The 22743-nt window shown below is 34.3% G+C and overlaps 1 protein-coding gene across 4 annotated transcripts in view; it reads left to right on the plus strand.

The window, feature by feature from the left end:
• Nucleotides 1-21687, plus strand: part of RPGRIP1L (RPGRIP1 like) — a 78161-nt gene extending 56474 nt beyond the window's left edge. For all 4 annotated transcript variants that reach the window (XM_063334318.1, XM_063334321.1, XM_063334322.1 and 1 more), the window contains 4 exons: nucleotides 2345-2528; nucleotides 8309-8393; nucleotides 15354-15487; nucleotides 18824-21687. In XM_063334318.1, coding sequence (XP_063190388.1) covers nucleotides 2345-2528; nucleotides 8309-8393; nucleotides 15354-15487; nucleotides 18824-18927 — 507 coding nt within the window. In that variant the 3' untranslated portion in view covers nucleotides 18928-21687. The remainder of the gene's footprint in view (nucleotides 1-2344; nucleotides 2529-8308; nucleotides 8394-15353; nucleotides 15488-18823) is intronic.
• The last annotated feature ends 1056 nt before the right edge of the window (nucleotides 21688-22743 follow it).

The following is a 22743-nucleotide window of genomic DNA, read 5'->3' on the forward strand; positions in this document are numbered from 1 at the left end:
TGAGACCAAGGCTTAAAAAAACCCCGCCAACTTAGGAAAAGATTTAAATAACGTACCTTGCTCTGCATCACAGAAATGAAGATGTTTCTTTAAGAATTAATTCCTGTCATAGATGGGATGCTACGTATATTTTCAGCACGGCTACACAATAGGAGCGGTTTTGTATTAGCAGTGAAATATGTCATGCTAGCTATGCTGTTCTTAAGTAGTTCTATTTTTTTTTATTATTATTTTTAAATATCTCTTTTTAATCAGTTTGTGTTCTCTTTTGCATATGCTACGTTCATTTTTAATGGTATTAAAACCAGGCCTTAAAATATTCTAGACTGTTAAGCTCTTAAGTAATTTCTTTTTTTTTCTTACAATTTTCTAATAGTATGACGCAGTTACATGCTTCCTTATAGGTCAGAAAGCAGAATACCTGGATTTACCCTGCTATCCTTGAAAAACTGTGATATTCCTTGCCTACAGTATGCCATTACAAGTGCTAAATATGTCAAACAAATTTTAAGTTATGTAAAAGAAACACTTTCTAATACGGGATATTGTATTTGGACTTGATTCATAAACTACTGTCTGTGTACAAACTAGTTTGACATAGCTGCTAAATACTTTGGGGCGAACAAAACCACTCAGCATATCACTTGAAATACAGATGCTAATACATCTGTTCAGTGCAAGAAGAAAAGAGTTGTTTCTGAAGTAAAATTAGACAATAGAGCCAATTTCATTTTTTATGCATGTGAATGTAGAGTGCTTGAGGTTATTAGTTGAAACTGAGTAACCTTTCCAGGCTTTCATCTCTTTCTTTTCAAATTTGAATATGAAAAGCATATTCAAGTCAAAGACCATCACTTTAATGACATTTGGCAGTCATTTGATTTATTAGATTTTAGAAAAAAAAATTTTCCTTTAAATATTTCATCATTCTATGCTAATCCCAGTAATATTGCCAGCTGAAGCCATGTACCTGTATTAGCGGAGACAGAATGGTGTGGAATTTTCTCTGTCATCCTAGTAAAATTTCCATGAATCTACTGAATAATAAAACAGCCTTATTGAAATATTCAGATTTGGGTTTTTAGTTAAAGTGTCTTAGGATACATAATAAAAGGAAATGTCTTTTGAAGGGAGGGGGTAAAATTGCTTCATCAAATATTGAAAGGGCTTGACAGCAATGGAAATTGTTCTATATGATGGATATTTTTACAATAGGATACACCTGCTTTTCAGTTTGATTAATTATATAATTTGCTTGGAAAAATATAAACTATCTCCATAATAAATTAGAATTGCAGTTCTAACATTGAATCTAGAAAGCTAATATTTTGAATAAAATTTATTACTTCAAGTGATTTATGTTTACAATCAAAAATTGTCAAAATATTTCCATAGAGGGGAAATATTTTTAATGAAGTTGCGAACTTGAAAAGAAAGAAGAAAAAAAGATATTATTTGTTTTATGTTTCTGAACTCCAGTGTGTTCTGTTTGCTCTTTGAAGAATCTCATCTTTGAATGCTCACCTGTGTACTCCAATTTTAAACCATAGTGGCTTTTCTTTCTTTGAATTACAGAGTTACCTGGGGAAATATTTGTGACTCTTTCTCTCAAGTCTGACATTCACAGTTAAATATATAAAACTTATTAAAATTTATCCGTACACAAATAATGCAGACTTTGCTGAGCAGTATGAAACAATTTCATATAAGCAACAAAAAAATGTCATTTTCATTAAAGATAATAAGAAAAGGCCCTGGTGAAGAACAATTGTGAGTTTACTTTTATGATCATATTGTTAATTTTGACTTTTAAATGTATATTTGATTTAACTAGAGAAGTTCAGTATTGAATTGCATATAAATACAGCATTACTTTACATGCCTAACTACTTTGTGACTTGATGGATTTTTAGTGAACTATTTGTAGTACAGTCTGCAGTAGACACTCAGTCTAACGATTCTCTTTCATTTGGAAAACTTTGGTACCTAATTATTGCTGAGACTATTTCAAGCAGTTACAGTTACAGGATCAAGATACAAATGAAATTTTGTGGTTCAGATATCATTTGTACATGAAGATAACCTTAACCTAATCTTCTCCAGCAGAGTATGACTATTGTAAAAATATTTTCAACACTGAATGTAAATCAGTATCTGTTGCAACAATATTCTTAACTACAAACCCTGGGGCTTTAGTATCTCATTGTGTCTGTGTCAAAATCAATCAATCAGTGTTAATCATACAAAATAGCCAACGATTGACATGTATGTTTGGGATATTTTTGTTAACGCTTCAAAAAACATAAAATAATTTGTATTATGTTTCTGCTTTGTTTTTCAATAGGCAACTGAAAAAATCCGGATTGAAATTATATCATTCGGTCTTACTGAGTCACGAATTGCATCAGATGCAACAATACAGCAGCTGTTTGTAGAATGCAGATTATACAATTTCCTTGCAGAGGAGACCCCACTGTCACTTCCAAAACCAACAAGGGGGCAGAGGATTCACTATAACTACAGCAATGGTAAATATGATGTATTCCTGCGCAGGCTTGTTTCTTCTCTTAAATTTTGTCTAATGAAAATGCCTGCCAAGAAAGCCTACTTTCTCTATATATTATAGTTGCATTTATCCGTGTACCAACTGTATTTGTCTATTTCCCAAATATGTTGGGAAATATTAAAGGTGATTTTTAAGAAATGAGGTAAGGATGCAATTAGCAAGTACTTGTTGAGGTAGGCTTCTGTATAAAAAGGTAACATTGCAATATATTTAAATAAGCTGCTAGCGCATAAATTTTAAAATTAGGTTATACATGACTGAAATTTATGTATTCTTTTTAAAAGAACATGATGAACTGATTTCTCTATTGGTACATGATGATATAGCAAAAGAAAAACATTCCATGTAACCTTGTACAACTAAAATACAGTTGAAAAGAGGAAATCTGTAATTGGACTTGATCATCACTTGGGAATACTTGGTGTTCCTTTAATAAGAACTTTTTGAAATAGGAAATTGGTCGGCTGTGTTTAATACTAATACATTGCTCTTTACTTCAGAATGCTTAATCCTGCATGTTCCATATGCTGTTCTCTAATAAATGAACATTTGAAAATACTTTATGTCAATACACAATGTAATTTACACTAATAGCATACACAGAGCTATTGTAATAATTGATAATTCACATGTTAATTATTTTTCCAGCTTTTCATAGTATTTCAATTATTCATTAACTTTTTTTTTCCTGTTAAAGTCTACTTCATTTAAGATTCAGTCTGAGTGCTTCATGTTGTCTTGGACTTCAAGTATTGCATTTTTAGCTGAGAGTATCCTGAAGCAGGTGAATCAGTTTGCTCTTTGTGACGCACCACTAATACAGACATTCAAGTTAGCATTCTTTTAAAAATAATTTTGTAAAAGTGTCTGCAAAAGCAGTATCACAGTCATATCTTTAAAATTGCTACCATCTAGAAGCCTGATTTTGGGACACTTGCCAAAGATTTTATTCATTTATATCCTCCTAATACTCATAAACTATTGGATTACCCCATAGTTGAAGAATGAAATCCCTTGTAGATGTCACATCAACCATCACTATAGTGGGACTGCCCATTTGACAGAAAATATAGAGGGCAGGGCACAATGTGTTAACTTCTGTGACTCTGAGAAAGACAGTAATCTTTGTAAGGCTTTAGGAAAATAAAAAACAAACCCACAAAAACTAATAGTACTGCAAACTCTTATTCACTGAGGCTTACTTCCATTCAACCAAATGGGAATTCTGGCAACGTGTACTAAATGAGGCGTCAGATAAGAACTCTTTTTATGAGCCAAACAGTATTCGTCTTGCTAGCTGCTGTAATCACTTTTCCACGTGTTCTAGATAGGCAGCAGACATAATTGAAATAAATTTTTTAAAACCTCTTTGAAATAACACCATAAGCCAATAACAGCTATTTAACACTTTTAATTTCTCATGCTTCTTGAATTCTCATTGCTTTGAATATAAGAAGCATTCAGAAGTTATAAAAATTCTTACACAATGTTCTGATTCCTGTGTATATTGGGTATGGTCTAAGCATAATACTAGTGTCTTTTTAAGTATTAGTCTGCAAAATTAAACTAGCAAAAGACAGCAAAGTTATGTTGAATACAGAGTGAAATTTCAGGCTCTTAAGACAATTATGAAACTTAAATATATTTCAAGCTGTGATATTTAAAAATAGTGTCATGTTTTGTAAAGACTGTAATTCATAAGGTTACCACTCTGGTAGTGCTGTATCATATTATTTCTGCTAGTCAAAACCTGGCTTCGTAACTTTGATTTTTCTATTTGCTGCTTAAGTATCAAATATAGAACTGTTTAAACTAATGAATCAATATCAAAAGGTGGTCTTAATTGCTTCAGGATTGTATTCTGCAGCATAATAGTCATTTTTATTTGCAGAGTTTTGCTTAGATAATTGGTCATCTAATTTCTACTCAAGATTAGCTTTGCATATAGGGGGGGAAAAAACCTGATGAGTCTGCTGTGATAATGTCAGTTGGAAAGCCAGTGAGATAATAGTAATGAAATCTGCATGTGTGTTTGCTGTAGCTTTACTGCATCTCTTATTCGTGTCTAATTAGATTTGAGTATGTTGAATATTTGAGGTTAATTGAATATTTTCTTTAATAAAAATGAGATTTGCATGGGTAGAAAGAAAATTACTTTGAGCTTAGAAGGAAACTAATAGTCTTCTAGATTTTTGCATGGAGAAAATCAGGGTAAGTCCTTAAGTAATCTAAAAATCATTAATTCTTATAAATAAAACATTTTATATCATTTATAATGGCAACAGCTTGACTATTTTAAAATCGTCTTAAGTGATACAGAAGGCTCCATGAGATTCGCTGCTTAAAAAACATTTGAAGTTTTTCCATACCTTTTGCACATCCTTTGCTGACATTGCTTGACACGTAAGATACCAGAAGATTAATGGAATCTTGTTGAAAAACAATATAGTAGAACTCCGTTGGTCTGGACATACAAGATCCTACGAATTTCCCTTTTCACAAGTGGTTAGAGCATGTAATGCGACACTAGCTGTTTATTTTGACTATGACTTTTTGACTAGGAATGGTTAGAAGATCATTTTCTTTCTTCTGAGTTCTTGGAACAGAAACTTGTATATACTCTAGGGTTATAATGTATAATTCCCATGACATTAACTGCTGTATCTGCTGATGGCCATACTGACTGAGGAGAGGAGCTGTTGTGTTCATTAGTGGTGGAAAGAGTTATTAGAATATGCAAGAATGTTGCCGAACACTCCGGTCCCGTAAATTCAAAGAAAAGTGGAACTTGCCAAATTGTGCTTACACCATGACTCTGTCCTGTAATTTGGTAAAAAGGAAGGATTCTGATTTTTTTGATGGTGTGGTTTGGCTTTGATGTTAGGGTGTGTTACAAATCATAGTAAGCAATGAATTCATATTTTATCTTCTTAATGCAGTTTAAAATCGTGTGCCAATTTTAAATTAAATCTATTGATCCTTGGCTCTTAATTTCAGTAAAATAAACATTTTTCTTGTCAAGGCCACAATTACTTAAAATACAAAGGTAAGGTTAGTTCATAAATGTTGTCAACAAAAAGCATTCGTATTTTATTAAATATGAAGACTTAACTGTGAAAATGCTGAGATGGAAAGAGGGTTACTAGAAAATAAGATTGATAGAAGGTTTGAAATGTGTCGTTATCACTGTATACAATGATTCTAGAGAATAGGCAGCAGAGGAAGAAAGATTTATGAAATTCTGTAAAGATTTTATATGACGTTTCATCGGAAAGCTTTCTCTCTTGAGTGAACAGGTAGTTACTTGAACAACTTGAAGTACAAATATAAGTAGACCAAAGAAAGTGGAGGTGGGGAAAAGATGATAGGGTTTATTTCTTTTATTGAAAATAAACTTCTGAAAATCCATATGCTAAAAGGTGGATTCCTCGGTTAAGGCATCAGAAAACATTGTTATACTTCTTCGTGTTTATTCCTTTTCTTCATTAAGGCTCAACGCTGTATGAGACACTTTTTCTTCATCCTTGTGATGAAACTCTGCTTCAACACATAGTCACTTAGTTTTGTTAGAAAGTGAACTATGAAAAAAATATTCTGTAACAGAATCAGCTATGTTAATATTTGGAATTGCAGTGATTTTTGGTAAAATGATCAGGGTCATTGTAATCTTCAGGTTTTAATGCTTCTTTAGGACAAGCTTTAAAATTATAATTTTAAATGCAACCTGTCACAAGTTATTTTTGAATTATTTTTCCAATTAATTGGATAGAAGTATGACATGTTCCGTGCCGAGTCGGAGCAGTGTTGTAATTCTAAGTTCAAGCAGTACTAAGGGGTGATATGAAAGCATGTTATTCATCAGGAACTAAAAATATATTTTCACTATGGTTAATAATTTTCCCCAGACTTGAATGGAGTTCTTGTGATGACTGTTTTGCTAGCCTGAATTTTTCCGTTGAGTGCAATGAATTCAAACTCTTTAGGTTTGTAAATAATTTCCATTTAAAATTGGTTTAGATACAGAATTAGTAAACTTAGGAAATTCCATTTGGGATGCTTATGGGGAAGGGAAGAATCTGTTGATGTGGCAGCTCCTTTGAAGTTGTCTGGCTGTCCATCTGTCTCCCTGCTGCCTCCCCATCACTTCCTGTGGTGGCCCCAGGAGCACTTGGCCATGAGAGTAGCACATGTGGAAAGTCATCCACATGCCCAAAAGAATAGCAGATGGCAGTATCAGCTTCTTTTAACCTGTCTAAGAAAGTAAGAATATTGTGGGTGGAAACCAAGGATTCCAAGATAGAGCATCAATGCTTTGATTTCTGCTAATAGAGAAAAAAGTTGTTAAATTGCAGTTTCCTTTGATTGAATGATTCAGATACCAATTGTACTGGCTGTTTTCTGAAAGTAACTAATTTCTAAGAGCGATTCTGCTAGCCAGGTAAGAGCTGAAGAGCAGCTTTGGAGAAAGCGAAAGAACCAGTAGTTCTGGAAAGCATGCTTCCTAGAAGAACTTTTATAGAGATATATCAATAAATTCCTCTGCAAGGAATTAATTGGAGCCTTCTTACTCCTCTTTCATACTCCTGTATTCCAATACTCTCTGCTCCTTGGTAGAAATGGTAATTTCTGCTTATACAAATAAGTTTATTTTGGATAGTAGACGAGAGTATGAAATATATTCAAGATTTCTGTCAGCACATAGGAAAAGGAAACCTTAATGTGATGTGGAGAGTGAAAAACAGTGTTTTTAAGTAAAGTGGCAGAGTAACTAGAAGGGAGTGAGGCATGTGAGTATTGAAGGTGTTGGAGTTTTAAGACAGACGAGTTTCTAGCTCCTCCTCCTGCCCTCAAAAACAAATGAAAAATGTTCCTTAGAGCTATGTTTGTTTCTCAGAGGGTTATATTCATTCCAGTTCTGTCCTAGCAAAATTTTTTCAGATGCATTTCTTTAAAAAAAAAAAAAAAAAAAAAAGGCAATTCCTTTAACACTGTTTCTCAGTTTTCGCATCCTGAATTTTTATAATCTTTCACAGTGATTTACTGATACCATTTGCAAGAAAGAAGCTACTTTCTTAATATAAGATGCCCAAAAACTTTTTAAAGAATTTCCGAAAACCCTGTTTCTCATTCTTTTATTGTTTTTTCAAACCAAGGCTATTTTTCACTGTAGGTCATATTAATGGTAGAAAAATTAAAAGCTGGTCCTTGTGTTTGTATTTTAAATTAAAACAATAAAAGGCTTTCCGAGCACTCACACACACTCCCCAGGCTGTGGATTTTCTCCAGTCCATTGGTCTAGATGTTTCTCTTATTGAAATATTGTGGCAGGAAAGGAGGATTAAATTACTGAGGCTGTCAAAAAGGACAAGCACTCTGCCATACATTATCATTATCACTAGCTTCCTCAGTGGAAGAAAATGCACTAAATCACTTCAAATACAAAGCAATAAAGACTGCTGGCTTTTAAAATCATGACTGCTATTGCCATTAACAGAAAATGACAGCTATGTGGCATGCTTAGATGCTGCTTGTATCTTTTTTGACAGTGTGCACATAAACCTGCCAGTGACACGCCATCAGATCACATGACCTTTCAAATTTGATTCTAACATTGTTGCTTTTCCTTAGGAAAGACAAGGGAAAGAAATGTTTCTTTTTCTTTGTTCTTTATGTCATGCCCTTTCTTCTAAAAGACGAAAAACAATTGATAACTAATTATATTAATTCCGATTTGCTTTGCAGTGATATATGTGGATAAAGCAAATAATCGTGCAAGGAGAGAGTATCTCAAGTTGATGCTTCTAAAGCCAGATCTACATACTGACAGGTACGCGTTAGTGCTGAAAAAGTCTATGAAGGGTCTTTGTAAATAATGCTTGTGGTTTGGCTTGTTGTTTGACTTTATTGAGGAGGTATCCCTGAGAAGTTAATACATAACTAACTAAGTAGAGATAATTTTGTTTCAGCTAGGAATGATACCTACGTTCTGATGTAGTGATTGATCTACATTTCTTTCCTGAGTACATTCATGTGGCATGGAATATTGCAGCCTCTCTTAATGCTGTTTTAGTGCTGTCCTTTGGTTTTGGTAACAACCTTGTTTTGCAAAAGATAGATTCTATCATCACCATTCTATCAATAATGAATTTGAAAAGCACATATCTGCCTGATGGTAGAGTAATACATCTGTTGCTTCTGAATCCAGAGTACTAAAAGGAGTGTAAAATCTTCAGAATGTGTTCCTTGGCGCTAGAATTTCCCAAAACATATATATGTGTATATATATGTAGCAGGCAGCTATTATGGGTATACATATGAGAAAGAGTATAAATAGTCTTGTCCAAGCCCATAATAATAAATCTGGTCTTATTCCAATGTTTTTGCTTGAGATAGCATGCACGTTACTTTGAGAGAATGAATGACATCATAGAATCACAGAATGGTTTGGGTTGTAAGGAACCTTAGAGACCATCTAGTTCCAACCCCCCTGCCCTGGGCAGGGCCACCTCCCACTAGACCAGGCTGCTCCAAGCCCCGTCCAACCTGGCCTGGAACACCTCCAAGGATGGGGCAACCACAACTTCTCTGGGCAACCTGGGCCAGGGGCTCACCACCCTCACAGGAAAGAACTTCTTCCTAATATCTCATCTAAATTGCCCCTCTTTCATTGCACCTTGTCCTATCACCCTCTCCAGCTTTCCTGTAGGGCCCCTTTAGGTACTGGGAGGCTGCTATACATCCTTTGATTCTGTTTCCTCCTGAAGGTCCATCTTGATTAAAATGGAACAATTATTAATTTAAAGATTTGTTTAATTTGCACAGGTGTTGAATACCTGATGATTGTATTTGAAGTGTAGGAGTTACTAGTAAATATTTTAAATACGTATTTATTCACAAATCACAGATTCACTCTCCAGTAAGAGACATTGATCTCCATTTTATTTCCCTTCTAAAGCTAAGTTTCATGTCTTGGCCAGAAAACAGGTTTTACTGGAATGGAGTGGAGAACACCATGAAACAATTACTTTTTGGGATGGAAGTGTCATAGCAAAGCGTTCTTAGGTTTGGAGATTTTGGAGAAAAGAAAAATAATTAAAAGCCTTCATTTAAAGAAGAGAAGACTTCTTTTTCCATATAGATTAGGGAAGCGGGTAACATGTTCTACTAAGAATTTAATACTGAGGACAAAAATTTCTTTCTTTCCTGAGTGATAATTCAGCAAAGGAAAATAGCTAGTTTGTGGGCTGCAATTTCACCTATAAATACTTAGAAATGTATACTAAATATTTAACAAAGCTAAAGTAAAAATAAGGTAAAATAACAGCAGTGAGCTTTTTCCCCCCCAACAGGAGCATTCATCTTCTATGTGTGCAATCATGGTACTGTCCTCTGGGTTACTAGGTCAGTTGTTTTCTGCATTTATCGGTGCATCTAGTTTGGTCTGTGGTGAAATTTCAGTTCTGTGCTGACTAAATAGCAAAGCAGGAAAAGTTCATCAGTAGTCCAGTTCCCCACTTTATCCCAGCAAGAGGACCACCGGGAAACAAAATTTATGAAAAGATTCTGCCTATACACCAAATGTTTTCAACTCTATGCATTTTAAACCTGGCCTAGTTATATCTTCAACACGTGTTTTCTATCACAAGCCTTACAAACTAATATCAGAGCTTTTTCAGCTGAAACAGGAACTGAACTAAACTAATGCTTTAAAGCTCAGGAAACCAAATTATCAAGGATATAAATATCATTGAAAATTGCCTGCACATGGTTTAGCCTGACACTGTATTGGTGTTTGTGCTATGCCAGATTATAGGAACGTAGATAGTGTATTATGTATATTAAGTGGCGTTTTTAGTTTTCAGGTGAACTTTCTCCTTGTTACAACAAATGTTGTTAGGAATGATACTCATAATGATTGGATCCATATTAGAACATAAATAGATACATCACATGCTATTTTTGTCTTCCAAAAGGAGAGTCACTTTAATGAATGTCCCTTGAAAAAAATAAATATTCTCAGATGTTAAAAGAGATACTAATATAATATATAAAATTACTGATAAGCCAAAGTTGCAACTATAGCCTAATCCTATAGTTGAAACAGGAGCCAACTTGGCCCTGAAAATAATGCATTTCACAGCTTTATACTCTTTTAGTTTATATTTACAATTAAGTAAATGTAGATTGACATGGCATTTATAGGGGAAAGTATGTTTATTTCATAGAATCATGGAATCATTTAGGTTGGAAAAGACCCTTAAGATCATGGAGTCCAACTGTAAACATAACACTGGGAAGTCCACCACTAACCATGTCCCTCAGCACCATGTCTACCCATCTTTTAAATACCTTCAGCGGTGGTGACCCAGCTGCCTCCCTGGGCAGCCTGTTCCAATGCTTGACAAACCTTTTGGTGAATAACTTTTTCCTAATATCCAATCTAAAATTTGTAAGGAGTGGGGTTTACTGTTCATGAAAGGATAAGATTTCAAAACAAAGTTGATTTTTCTCTTCTTTCAATTTAATTTCTTGATAAAAAAATAATTGTAAGTGTTTATTAGAAATGTTGATTTTGGTTCCACATTTGAAATGGCTTTAATTGCAGAAAATGAAAGAACATTCAGTATTCAAGAAAATCAAGAAAATATGCAGCTAAATAGAATGATATAAATTCTAAAATACATGAGCATGAAGTAGTAGGAGACTAGGAAGACTGTTTGAAATCCTATTTAGGTTAGTAATTGTTGCATACCACAAAGGTGGTGGTTCTCTTTTGACAAGCATCTTTTGTCTTTACGTTTTCAGACAGACAATGTCTCTATCATTAATATGGAAGTTTTGTCAAAACACTTGCTTTTTCTTATAGCTGTATTGTGTGACATGGGTAGCCTATTTGTTTTGTTTCTTCTGTATAATAGGGATTCAAATTACATTCCTTATTTATGTGAGGAAGCTATTCTTACTAATATTTGTAAAACTTGAAAAAAAAAAAGTAATTATTATTTTATTTTATCATTTGAACCACAGATCTATTTACTTACATGTTCAAGTCTTTAAATCTGTTAATAACAGGAGGCATTTCTGGCAGCCCATTTACCTTACTGTAACTCTGTCATAGTTCTTTTATTCTTCATCCTGTTTGTATTCCACTGTTGCCTTGCAGCATTTTAAGAGTGTAGAAATTTGGCTCATATAGAGAAACTTAGCAGATTCCTCATGCCAGATTGTACTTGCAGACCTGGCGGCAGAGTCTGTGCTCGTCTGACAAGTGTCAAGAGAGACATATGTGAGGAATGGAGGAATCCATTCTTCTACCAGTCACCCTGCTGTGATAACAAGAGTGAACAGGTTTATGCAAGAGGTTTCCAGCCTGATCCTGACAAGTGCATCAGTTCTTGGTAGGAAATGATTGTTACTCCGAGAAACTGACTATATGAAGTCATTGTTCTCCAAAGGAAAAAAATCTGTGCATCCATGTTATAGGAATATAGAGCATGTGTACGGTGTTAGCTCCACATTAATTATATTAACACACAAGATTTTCCCCACGCTGCTTAAAAATGACTGATCTCTGGAATAAAGAATTAGAATCAAATTTGCCTACATCATAGCTCTTGTACACGCACTCTAAATTCCCTGTTGGTGATAAAACCTTTAAGTGTTATCATAAAACAACAGTAAATATTTGTCCAGATTTTTCTGCTTCATTGTAAAGCATGTTTTAACCTTAAGGTAATTATTACTTTTTACTTTTCTTTTAACCCTTTATTAGCAGTCAAGTTGCATTTAGTTCTCTAGTGGTTCTTACAGTAGCTAGCAAATATCTCCCCACACAGTATTTTTAACAGGATGTCAAGATTTCTTCTTATTCTGTCAGTAGGCATGGGATTCCTGCAAGGAAGTGAGTACTGATAGAGAAACGTGGAAATGAGCTAGAGAGGAAGTCTAGGATCCTAGAGAGAAGTACTGGAGAGGGACACTATATGTAGCTTTATTTATGTAAGAAATCCTAGTATGAATTTGATATTCCAACTGCCGTCAAAGTTCCTTACGTAAGTGAGGCAGCGTTAAGGTAAGATGGGACACTGGCTGCGCGTTTGTGCATTCTATGCTGAAGCGGAGTGAGGAGTCTGTTCATGTCTATGTTCCGAGGCAATGTAAACAGTGGGTTTGTAGCCAGTTCAACCTGAAAACAAGTCTTGCAATTTTTGGTAAATGAAGAACATGAGTTAAAGCATACTGAATATCATATTTAAATATTCTCTAAAATCAAAGTATCTAATATGTTTTAAAAGTACAGATGTCAAAGCGATCGTGGTACAATTCTTGCAGCCTACTAGTTGGAGTATTCCCATGCGATCCAGAGTTCAAATGTCCTCCTTCCTGATTGGCAGCAAAGATTTGATCCAATATTATGATCTTTTGAGCATATTGGAACTATAAGGTGTTAGAGGTGCAGTTCTTTTGATCTGTTGTGTTGAAGCTTGCTCTATTCATAAAAAATACTTGAGTATGATCTGAACCAGAAAGTGGACCAGTGTGAACAAGTCTCCACTTTGGCTATAGGGTACTGTCCCAGATGTTCCTAGGTCTGCTTTTAGGTTGTGCTTTAGTGAAAATGTTAGTAGTAGTTGGTACCCTTAAGGGATAAAAATTAATGCACTACTAATCGCCTCCTCTTCTGTCACTGTCTTAACTGCGAAGCTGGACTCTGCAATTGATTTGATTTAACGTTGACACTGAATCATAACAAAACAGATCTGTCCCCGATACCCAACAGTTTTATTAGTTATTCTTACAATTTTTAATTTGTTTTCATTTCATTTAATCTTTATCTTACACATCTAATTATTTCTTTCTTTTTGATTGAGTTTTGGCAGTTTTGCTGCTGCTTAGCTCTGTGCCAAAATCTTAAGTTAGATCCATTATACTCAATCGAGCCACCTGCTGTTTGTAATAGCTGTGATATCTTTCCTGGTTTTGCCTCCAGAAACTTTTTTTAAGAACATGTATTCTCAATGCCTGTCTGGTTCTAGTGACAAACAAATATTTATGTATATGTTTTCTATAATTAATATTTGTTAGGAAGAGCCAGGCACAAAAATAAAATAGCATAAAAGCATATTGCAGTTGTTGTTATGTTTAAAGTCTTTTAGGAAGATTTGATTATATTTTGTCTAGGATATCCTTTCCTGTAGACTTGGCTTTTACCCAACTTGATTGTTACTCATTTGGAATTGTGCTTATTGTAACATTTTTAGGCTGTAAAGCTCGCAAGCATTCACAGTTTAAACAACATTGCCAAGACATACCAAAAAAGTAGTTAGCTCTGAATTCCTGTCATTTTGTCAGTCTCGGTGTTTTTGGCCCCAACACAAGCCACTAAGTCAAGTCAGCTCCAGCACAATACTGGAATTATGTGTTTAAAAGAAAAGCCATACTTGGATGCAATGAGTGTAATTTAAGTTCACAGAAGAAATGCAAATATTTGGTATAGTTGTTGGGCTTAGATGTTTGGGATGGACAAGCAGGCCGTGTTTAGAAAGCACGGTAAATTCCCAAAGGCCTTTGTATCCAGGCTCTACTCACGGGTAGCTTTTTATGTGTAAAACAGGAATGGAATAATGAAGATAAAATATGAGAGGAATTGGTCAGAGGGAACAAGAACAGGACAAATGGCTGTGTAAGGTCCAACTTTAAATAATGAATACACAAGACAACATTAGAAAGATACTATTTTGAGAGAACTGCCTTTAGGTTCCTGTTATTTTTGTGGAATGTGTTCTTGGCTAGAATGTGCTCTCCAAGTATCTAAATGAGGTGTGAAAATTCTCAATAACTTTCAGCTAAATATTTTACACTTGGTGTTTGGAAATACTTGATTCATTGAATATGGCTGGTATTTCTGATATCAGGAAAACGTTTGATATGGTTTTTCTTTCTCAATTATTTCTCTCATGTCTCTGACACCACTCAGTGTAAAGCCAAGAAAATGCATTGGCTTAAAATCTACTAAGCTACATCTACATTATCAAGTGGTGCAGATCAGAGAATCTCTAGTACAATGCAGTTGCTGCTAATCATTTGGTTTTCACAGTACATAGATTTTTAGGATGATTTTGAGAGTTCAGAATACTAGTTGATCCTACTGACTGAATGGCTGTTGCAATGGAGTGCAAAGTTTACATGGTATGGTCAACACAGTAAAAATTTAAATAAATTAATAAAAACAACAAACAAAAAGCCTACCATAAACCCCCAACTGTGTTTTTAGATATTTTATATAAAAGACTTTTGCTATAAAAGCCTCAAAGTACATAAATACAATCTTGATTTTTTACTTATGGAGGGTAAATATAAAGAAATGTAGTGACTTGAACAGTTGATTCAGCAGCTGAGCTAAACAAACTTGCAAGTTTCAAATGTGAAAAATTCTTTAATCCTCTAGACTATTCTGTCTGTCACTGCCGTATTAACAAGAATTGTGCCACAGGGTGGTGGGGAGGGGGGAGAAAAATGGAACAATTCTATAAGCCTGCAGATCTGTGGTTACAACCTCTCTGTCCTTCCAGTACTGCTAGATAATGCTGAAGAAGGAGGGAGGACTTAAAAGAAAGAGGTCTTGGACTATTCTTGTCATGGAAAATGTTGAATATAATTGATAAAGTGTCCTGTTTTATGCTTAACTTGTAAAATAGAGAGGGGGGAGGGGGTTCAAGTTAATTTTCAACCCTTTTTGAAGGTAAAATATCTTTTCTTTTCTTTTTTTTTTTTTTTTTATGCTTAGCCTACGATTTACAGTGGTCAGTGATCCCCCAGAAGATGAACAGGATCTTGAATGTGAAGACATCGGTTTCGCTTATGTCAGTTTGAGAGAGATATTCCAGAAGCAAAGAGATATCATTGAGCAAGATATTGATGGTAAGTTCTACAGATTACTTTCTTGTAACCTGTTGTAACCTAAAAATTATTTGTTGAATTTCTGCTTTTCTGTGCAAGCTTTACTGTGCAAGTAATTGTTTGACATTGTTTTAATAAGAAATTCTTGAATATTAACTCACGGCTTCCACATTTGTTTGCAAAAGTCTGCAAAAGCTGTGTACTGTTGTTATTCCTTAAAATCTATTTTAAAAAACCCCAAACCAAATAGCATTCCCAGCTCATAGTAATGAATTTACAAAACCTAAGAACTCTCCACTTACTGTGTTTATTCAGCATACTTCATGCTAGTAAGACTATAAATATATATTTTGTTATTAAAATTCATGTCTAAAATAATTCTGGATTGCTAATGTCTAGATCTTATTTGAAGTTACGTTATAACCCCCACAGTACCTCAAGCTTGTGTCCTCCATATGAGACCTGTATCTGAGACAATATGAAATACTGGTGTCTTTGGTTAGGTATCAGTTTAGAGTAAGCATCCTCCTGTAACAGACTGTGACCACACTTTCACTGTGGCCCGTTAAAGCAAGGTGGGCTGAGTAGGAGGTGTGGAATCTTCTGTTTCCTGGGTCTTAGGACAGCATTTTTATAAAGCTGATAAGACTCGAGAAGGATACTCGATCCTTTCAGACAGTGAAGGAAAATATTCTCCTTGCTTAGACTTTCCTGTTCCCCAGTGTAGCAGGGACATGGTTATCAGTGTTGTGTTTCTCTCCTGTGATGGTAAGTGAAGCAGCTTGATTACTAGCCACAGTGCCCCCGTGTTCACAAGGTACTCTCTGCAATAGCAAGAATTCCAGTTAGCTCTAGTAGAATGCCAGGCTGATGGGACTTTGCTACTTCTACTGCTGTGTCTGATTTTCATACCTCGAGTGACGGGGAGCTGAGTAGTAAGGGAAAGAAAAAGGCTTTCTTACCCATTTCCATTATCATGCATGATTTGCATCCATGCTGTAGCTAAAATACTCAAAGTATGCATCAAAGTTCCAGGAAAACGATAAGGAGAATTCTAAGAATCAAATTTCCATAGCCTGGGAAAATAATACACAGATTTGATGCACTTCGTATCGTAGCTGAACCACTTCTTCTTTTCTCCACCAATGATTTTTTTTTTCCAAGTAGTTGTATGAAAGCACATATCCAAAAAGGTATTTCATAGTCTCTCACTGGAAAATTTTTTTGTTCTGGATTTTATGGCCATAATTCCTATTGTCATAATTCCCATTTGATAAGATTGATTAGTGATATGAATATAATTTTGTACCCTTGAAAGTTACCTTTCACAAAACTCTTAAAACTCCTAACCGTCATCTGAGATAATAATTATGACAGGAAGGACTGGTTTTTGTTACTAGTTGTTGTTCTGTCAACTGTAATCATTTCTATGTAACGACGACTACTTCAATATTTTGAGGAGCATTTCTTTCCCTGACCATAAGACATTTGAACTGTTTTTTACTTTATGTACATTAAATTTATGAAAGTTGTAGTAATAGATAGAAATACTTTTATTCCTATCCACACTTCTCCCCTTCCCTGCAGATGCTGTACAGTTTAGATTTATTTTTTTTATTGCATCCATAACCATGTTTTCTGAAAATTTAGAACTTTCAGAGAATTGAAATGAATTTTATGTTAATACATGCCAGATCATGGCAAAAGTAGAATACATCAGTATATTTTCTTGGATTAAGTCATTGTAAAAGGATCTGTTATTAAGATCTGGACACAGACTTCAATTAAATACAATGGCACAATAAAGAGAATTCCTAAATAATATTGTACACCTTCTCCGAGATGGATATTGGTTTGAGCGGAAAAGGCATAAAACTAGACACAGGGAAGTTCATAGGATGCTGCCACATTAAGATATAATAATTCTTAAGTTAGATACCATAAACTTCATTCTTTTTGAGGACTGCAAGTGTATATCTCTTTCATATCTTATTCCTTTCATCGGTGATCTGTGAAAGTGGCCTATGTGAAATTTGAAGCAATTAAGTGAATGGCTAAGCAAGAGGCTGGATGGAAAAAGAGTACAGACAAGACACATAATGTGTCTCAGAGATAATATGACAACGTTAAAACTGTGAGAAAATAGAATTAATGTTAGCTTCTGCTAACATTAGTTACAGTTATCTATCGCTTTTCTAAGTAGAAAGAATAACGTCCCCTGAAGTTTCCTCTTTAAGTTGACGGCTCACCGAGTGATTTGTTCAAGGATATACAAAATGGTTTGGAACTCTAAGAATAGCATCCAGTGTGTCCTATAATAGCTCTATCAACAAAGTAAATGATGGAAGGTTTATCCCGTGCTTTTCCTTCTCCAAACCTCTTCTGAGCTGTCCCAGCAGCCTAGAAGTTGTAGCGTGCAGCATCATTGCATGTCCCAGATTACTTATCCCGGTTTATATAGTAAATACAAAACCTTGCCATTTGTCTGCTCTATAATTTGCTTGGAAAAGATGTGCTGTCAAGATTATTTGTTTTTATTCAAATTCCTTCTGGAGTCATGTTAGGCAGCCTCATTGCTTTTTATTCAGGACTGGGAAGGAGCCTCATTTTTGACTGTTAGCAGCATGTTTTTAATCACAGCAGCAGAGACTGTGGCCCTCTGGGCTTACTTAGGTACTGGTAAAGAGTGCAATTTTAAATCATGTTAGGTAATTTCTGTAAAATAGAGATTTTAAATACTACTTTAAAACCCACATACAGAAACATGAAGGTAATTAAATAGTTTAGTCTATGGGAAAGACCATCTTTGTCTACACTTCATTACTTTACAACACATAGAAGCTTGGAATTATTTCTCATATACAAAGAATTTTGCATTGCACCAACTGTAAAAAAACAATTTACTATTTAAATATGAATAACTGTCCAGGCTGATTTGGAGCAGTAATACAAACAGTGTAGAAAATGCTTTATTCAGTATATTTTTTACTTAAAACTCTTTATAAGTATGCATATACGTCTTTAATAGAGTTTGGAACATCTACATTTACATATTGTGAAAAATAATGTATATAGGCAATTGTCACACAGGTAGTCTTCTTTATTTCAAAGTTAATTCCAACACTAATAGTTTTATTGATGTACATTCTAGTTCTTGGAGTGCTCATTTTCCAGTAGCCTGTGTGCCTGAACTGGAAGATTTCTTTCTTTTTTTCTTTTTTTTTTCCATTTTCTCTCTTTGTTTTAAGCATATGCTAGGTGCCTTTTAATCTGTCCAAATGTTAAGGAAAATTATCAGAACAAAAGCCAAACCTTAAATGAAACTGCTAATGCTGTTTTCTGATGTTTCCTTTCTAGTTTTCGATTCGCAAGATGATAGTGCAGTAATTGGAAAGCTCAAAGTATCAGTGGAAGCCCTCAATGCGCTGCGTTCAGTCTATGAGGAATGCAAAGATGACTAGGAGGCATGAAAGGGAAGTTTGCCTACAGAAGTTCCTTCTCCCAGTGTAAATACATGCTTGATAGTGCTTCAAAGATGAGATCTTTGTAATTCTTACAGTATATTTAATGTATAATTTATATGAAAAGGACGCTTGATTTGTAGTTGTAAAGTTTTGTATACTTTTCAGTCTGTTTGTTTTTATATTTCCCCCCTAAGGCTAAGAATCTCCCCACAATGGACAACGTCTTGTAAATAATTAATACCTACATGATTGAATGATGTGCTTTATTTGCATTTTCAAGATTTCTTCCTACATAAAACAGTAATAAAAATGCAAGTAAAATTTTTAATTTTTAATAAAAAAACCATAAGCCTTAGAAAACTGATTAAAAATACTTTTATGTTATCCCTAATCACCCCACTAAATGGAATGCCTGTGATTAGCCTCATTAAGAATTTTATACTGTGAAGATTTTATTAAAAGCAATATATGAAAATTACTTGGATTAATGTGTTAATCTGCCTCTTTAAAATGCTAATATCCATTTTATGCACATTAAATCTCAGTATGTGTTTTCTTTGATGCATGCAGTTCCTATCAATTAAATATAAAAAATGAGGCTAGTTGCAGGACTTATTAAATTACTGCAACCTTTTTTTAAATAACTTTTACCCTTCTACTAACATTATAATCAGCTGTTTATGATTATCATGATTGGAAGTAGGGGGGAGGGCAGGCACAATCATTTTTCTGTACAGTAAAAGATTTACTTTCAGCCAACATCTGTCAAAGCACAAGAAGAAGCCATCCAGTATCAGATTTTTCTTCACCTAGTTTGAGCCGTAGGGACAGGCAACTGTGTTTTCATTTGTTTTTTGTCACTTTTAGAACTTGCATCAAACATACACAATGAATGGTCGTATCTGAATAACCAGTGTCGAGCTTGGAAAGTTAATTTTCCAGCTTTTAACCAATCTCAGTGAAGGATTTAATTGATATTTTTAATGGAGCTGTGAATCAATGCTGCAAAAGGATTGTCTCTTGAGAACGGGGATATAATACATTTCATTTTTTAATTTACTTTTTTATTTGTCATTTTCTTCAAAGCATTTTATAGGCTGTGGATTTCCACTGTTTGCAAACAGGCTATGTTTCTTCATAAGCATATGTAAAGTATTCAGAGAGATAAGTAATTTATTAAAATCTACCTAATTTGCCGTGATATATTAAATCTCTGCTTCAGTGATCACAGACCATTTCATTTAGAGAATTAGGCATTCCCTCTTTGTGTGATTAAAGCTCTGGAAAATGAGTTCTTTGCTCCTATTTGTGAACATTCAAAGCCTGCTAATGGCAAGAAGATGGAATAGATTATGAGACAATTCATTACAGTTCAACAGGAAAAAAACCCCAGCTATAATGCAGAAATGCAAGTATGAATATCTGCATATAGTTTGAACCATCTGTGCTCTAATGGCTTCAATAATGGCTCTTCGTCTTCAGTAGGCTTTGAAATGACATCCATACAATATTAATTTGTTGATGTACATTATGAGGCCAATGGAATGAATATATTCTGACCACAGAAATCTCTGAATTCCAACATGAACCGATGGCTGACTCCATTTTAGGACCTACCATCTTCAGTAGTACTTCTCATCCAGCCTTTGCCAATCCTCGCAGCATTTCATTCCACTGGAACTTTTAGGAGACCACAGACAGCTGCATTCCTAAACCCCTCCATTCTTCAGTTAATGGCCATATGTTTGTTGTCATTTGGGCTGGTGCTTAGTTCATCATTTTGGCCCCCCTTTCTTGCTTTTTTTGGCTCTCTGCGTCTATATTGTCAATAAGACTGTTATTATACATTACAATAATTCGAAACAGCTAGATTCAACACTGAGATTAACTGAGTGGCTTTTTAGAAATTGAGTTGCGGTATTCTGTCAGGAGGTTCTTATTATTCTTCTAATACTTTGCAAACCAAACTAAATATCCTGCATATAAACAAAGAAGCAAATTGTATTGAGTTTTCGTGTGTGACTGTTTACTGACTTGCAGGAGAGCTATGTAACTGGGGCTTGTTTTCTTCTGAAATAAGCCATGTGGTAAAATTAGAAAATCAGTGATGTTCATCTCACTTAAACATTTACAGTAACACCGTTAGCACTTAATCTTCGCCATCTGAAGTTGAAAACTTAGAAACCAACATTCATATATTAATTAAACACAGACCTGTTCAGTAAGTTACTGCAAAATACTCCAGTTGACATTTGGTTACATTGTGTTAACTGTTCTCAGTGACTCCGTCATTAACATGTATAATTTGCCTCAAGTCCCTAAACAGATTTCTTTGGAAGGCTTGCTATTACTCAGTTTTGGATTTAAAAAAAAAAATCATCTTGATTTCTATTCATGTTTATTACTAGGACAGATATAATATTCAGTGAGGATTTTTCCAACAGATGGATTGTATTATCTTATGCAACATAAACATATGAACATACTAGAAAGTTTTGTTCTTGCATTAAGTAGTCTGTATTTCCAACATGCTCTTAAATCTTAAGTCTAAATACTGCACTGTGCAGGGAAAGTGGAAAATGTAATCTAGTACTATTTTTGTCCAGATTTTAGCTATGAATGGCTTGAAGAAAACTTACATCTATGTACTCTCTAGCCTAAGGCAAAAAAGTATCCTTTTTTTTGTGTGCAATATGTTGGTGAGCACGTTCCTTTTTGCATTTTAAAAAAGGAGCCTTATTAATGCTGGAAACTACCGTACTTTGAAATGTTACTTAATTGAAGTTTATTTTTGTGGAACAGGTAATCTTTTTTCTGTGGTGTAACTTGGATGCCACAGTGGTCCTGTGTGAGATGAATTGTGCAGGGTCAAATGATCAGTTTTGTTATTTTATACCTTTTCCCATTAATTTTTACAGCTTATAGCTTTGTTGTGATATCTTATGTGATATAAGAGCTCCTATTCTCCAAGTGTCCCAGGTATGTTTATCAAGATGGAAACTTAAGTTTAGCTCAAAATACTTTTTTTTTTTTTTTGTAATGTTGCTTTTAACCTGTTATAACCCTAACCTAGGGATGGAAGTTATAAGAGCAAATATATCATGAACCAAGGTAATATCTGTGTGAACTTGATCACTTTTGCTTGTGCAGTAGGTCTCAGCTTATCTCGTTATACGCTTGTAAGAGTAGATATAACATGACAAAAAATTATAATAACTTGCCTCATAGAACTTCTACAACTGAAGATCAGTATTTATCTTAATAGTAACATTATTTTTAAATGCTTCTTATTATTTCAAGGCATAGTAAGGCATTATCATAACTCAAGAAGTCACCAAAGGTATCAAGACTAAATTAGCGATTAAATTACATTTTCTTGTTTTGTATTAGAACTGAAAAATAAATTCAAATATAGACTTAAAATTGTACAACGAACTTTGCACGTGTCAGAGCCAAGCAAATATTTTATATTGCAGTTAGATAGACAGGTATTTTTGCAGGTGATTATAATGATTTATCCGTCAGTTTTTCCAGATATTCCACAGGTGAATAAATATTTTTTTTATAAGACTTCCTTAACATTGCTGTTTATGATAATAGGACTTAGTAATTGGAGTAGATCCCAATCCTGCAACTGATACTGAATTGAATGCATTATGTTGCCTGGATGAAATTGATTGCAGAATATAAGTTCAAGTTGATACTTTTGTATGCATGTGATAAAAATTTGCTTTTGGCACAGTATGCTACAGGTATACAGCTCTCTGCTTTTTTTTAGTTCCTTTTTGGTATTGCTGACAAATTTTAATTCTC

Source organism: Chroicocephalus ridibundus, chromosome 4 (genome assembly GCF_963924245.1).
Source record: "Chroicocephalus ridibundus chromosome 4, bChrRid1.1, whole genome shotgun sequence".
Taxonomy (NCBI): Eukaryota; Metazoa; Chordata; class Aves; order Charadriiformes; family Laridae; genus Chroicocephalus; species Chroicocephalus ridibundus.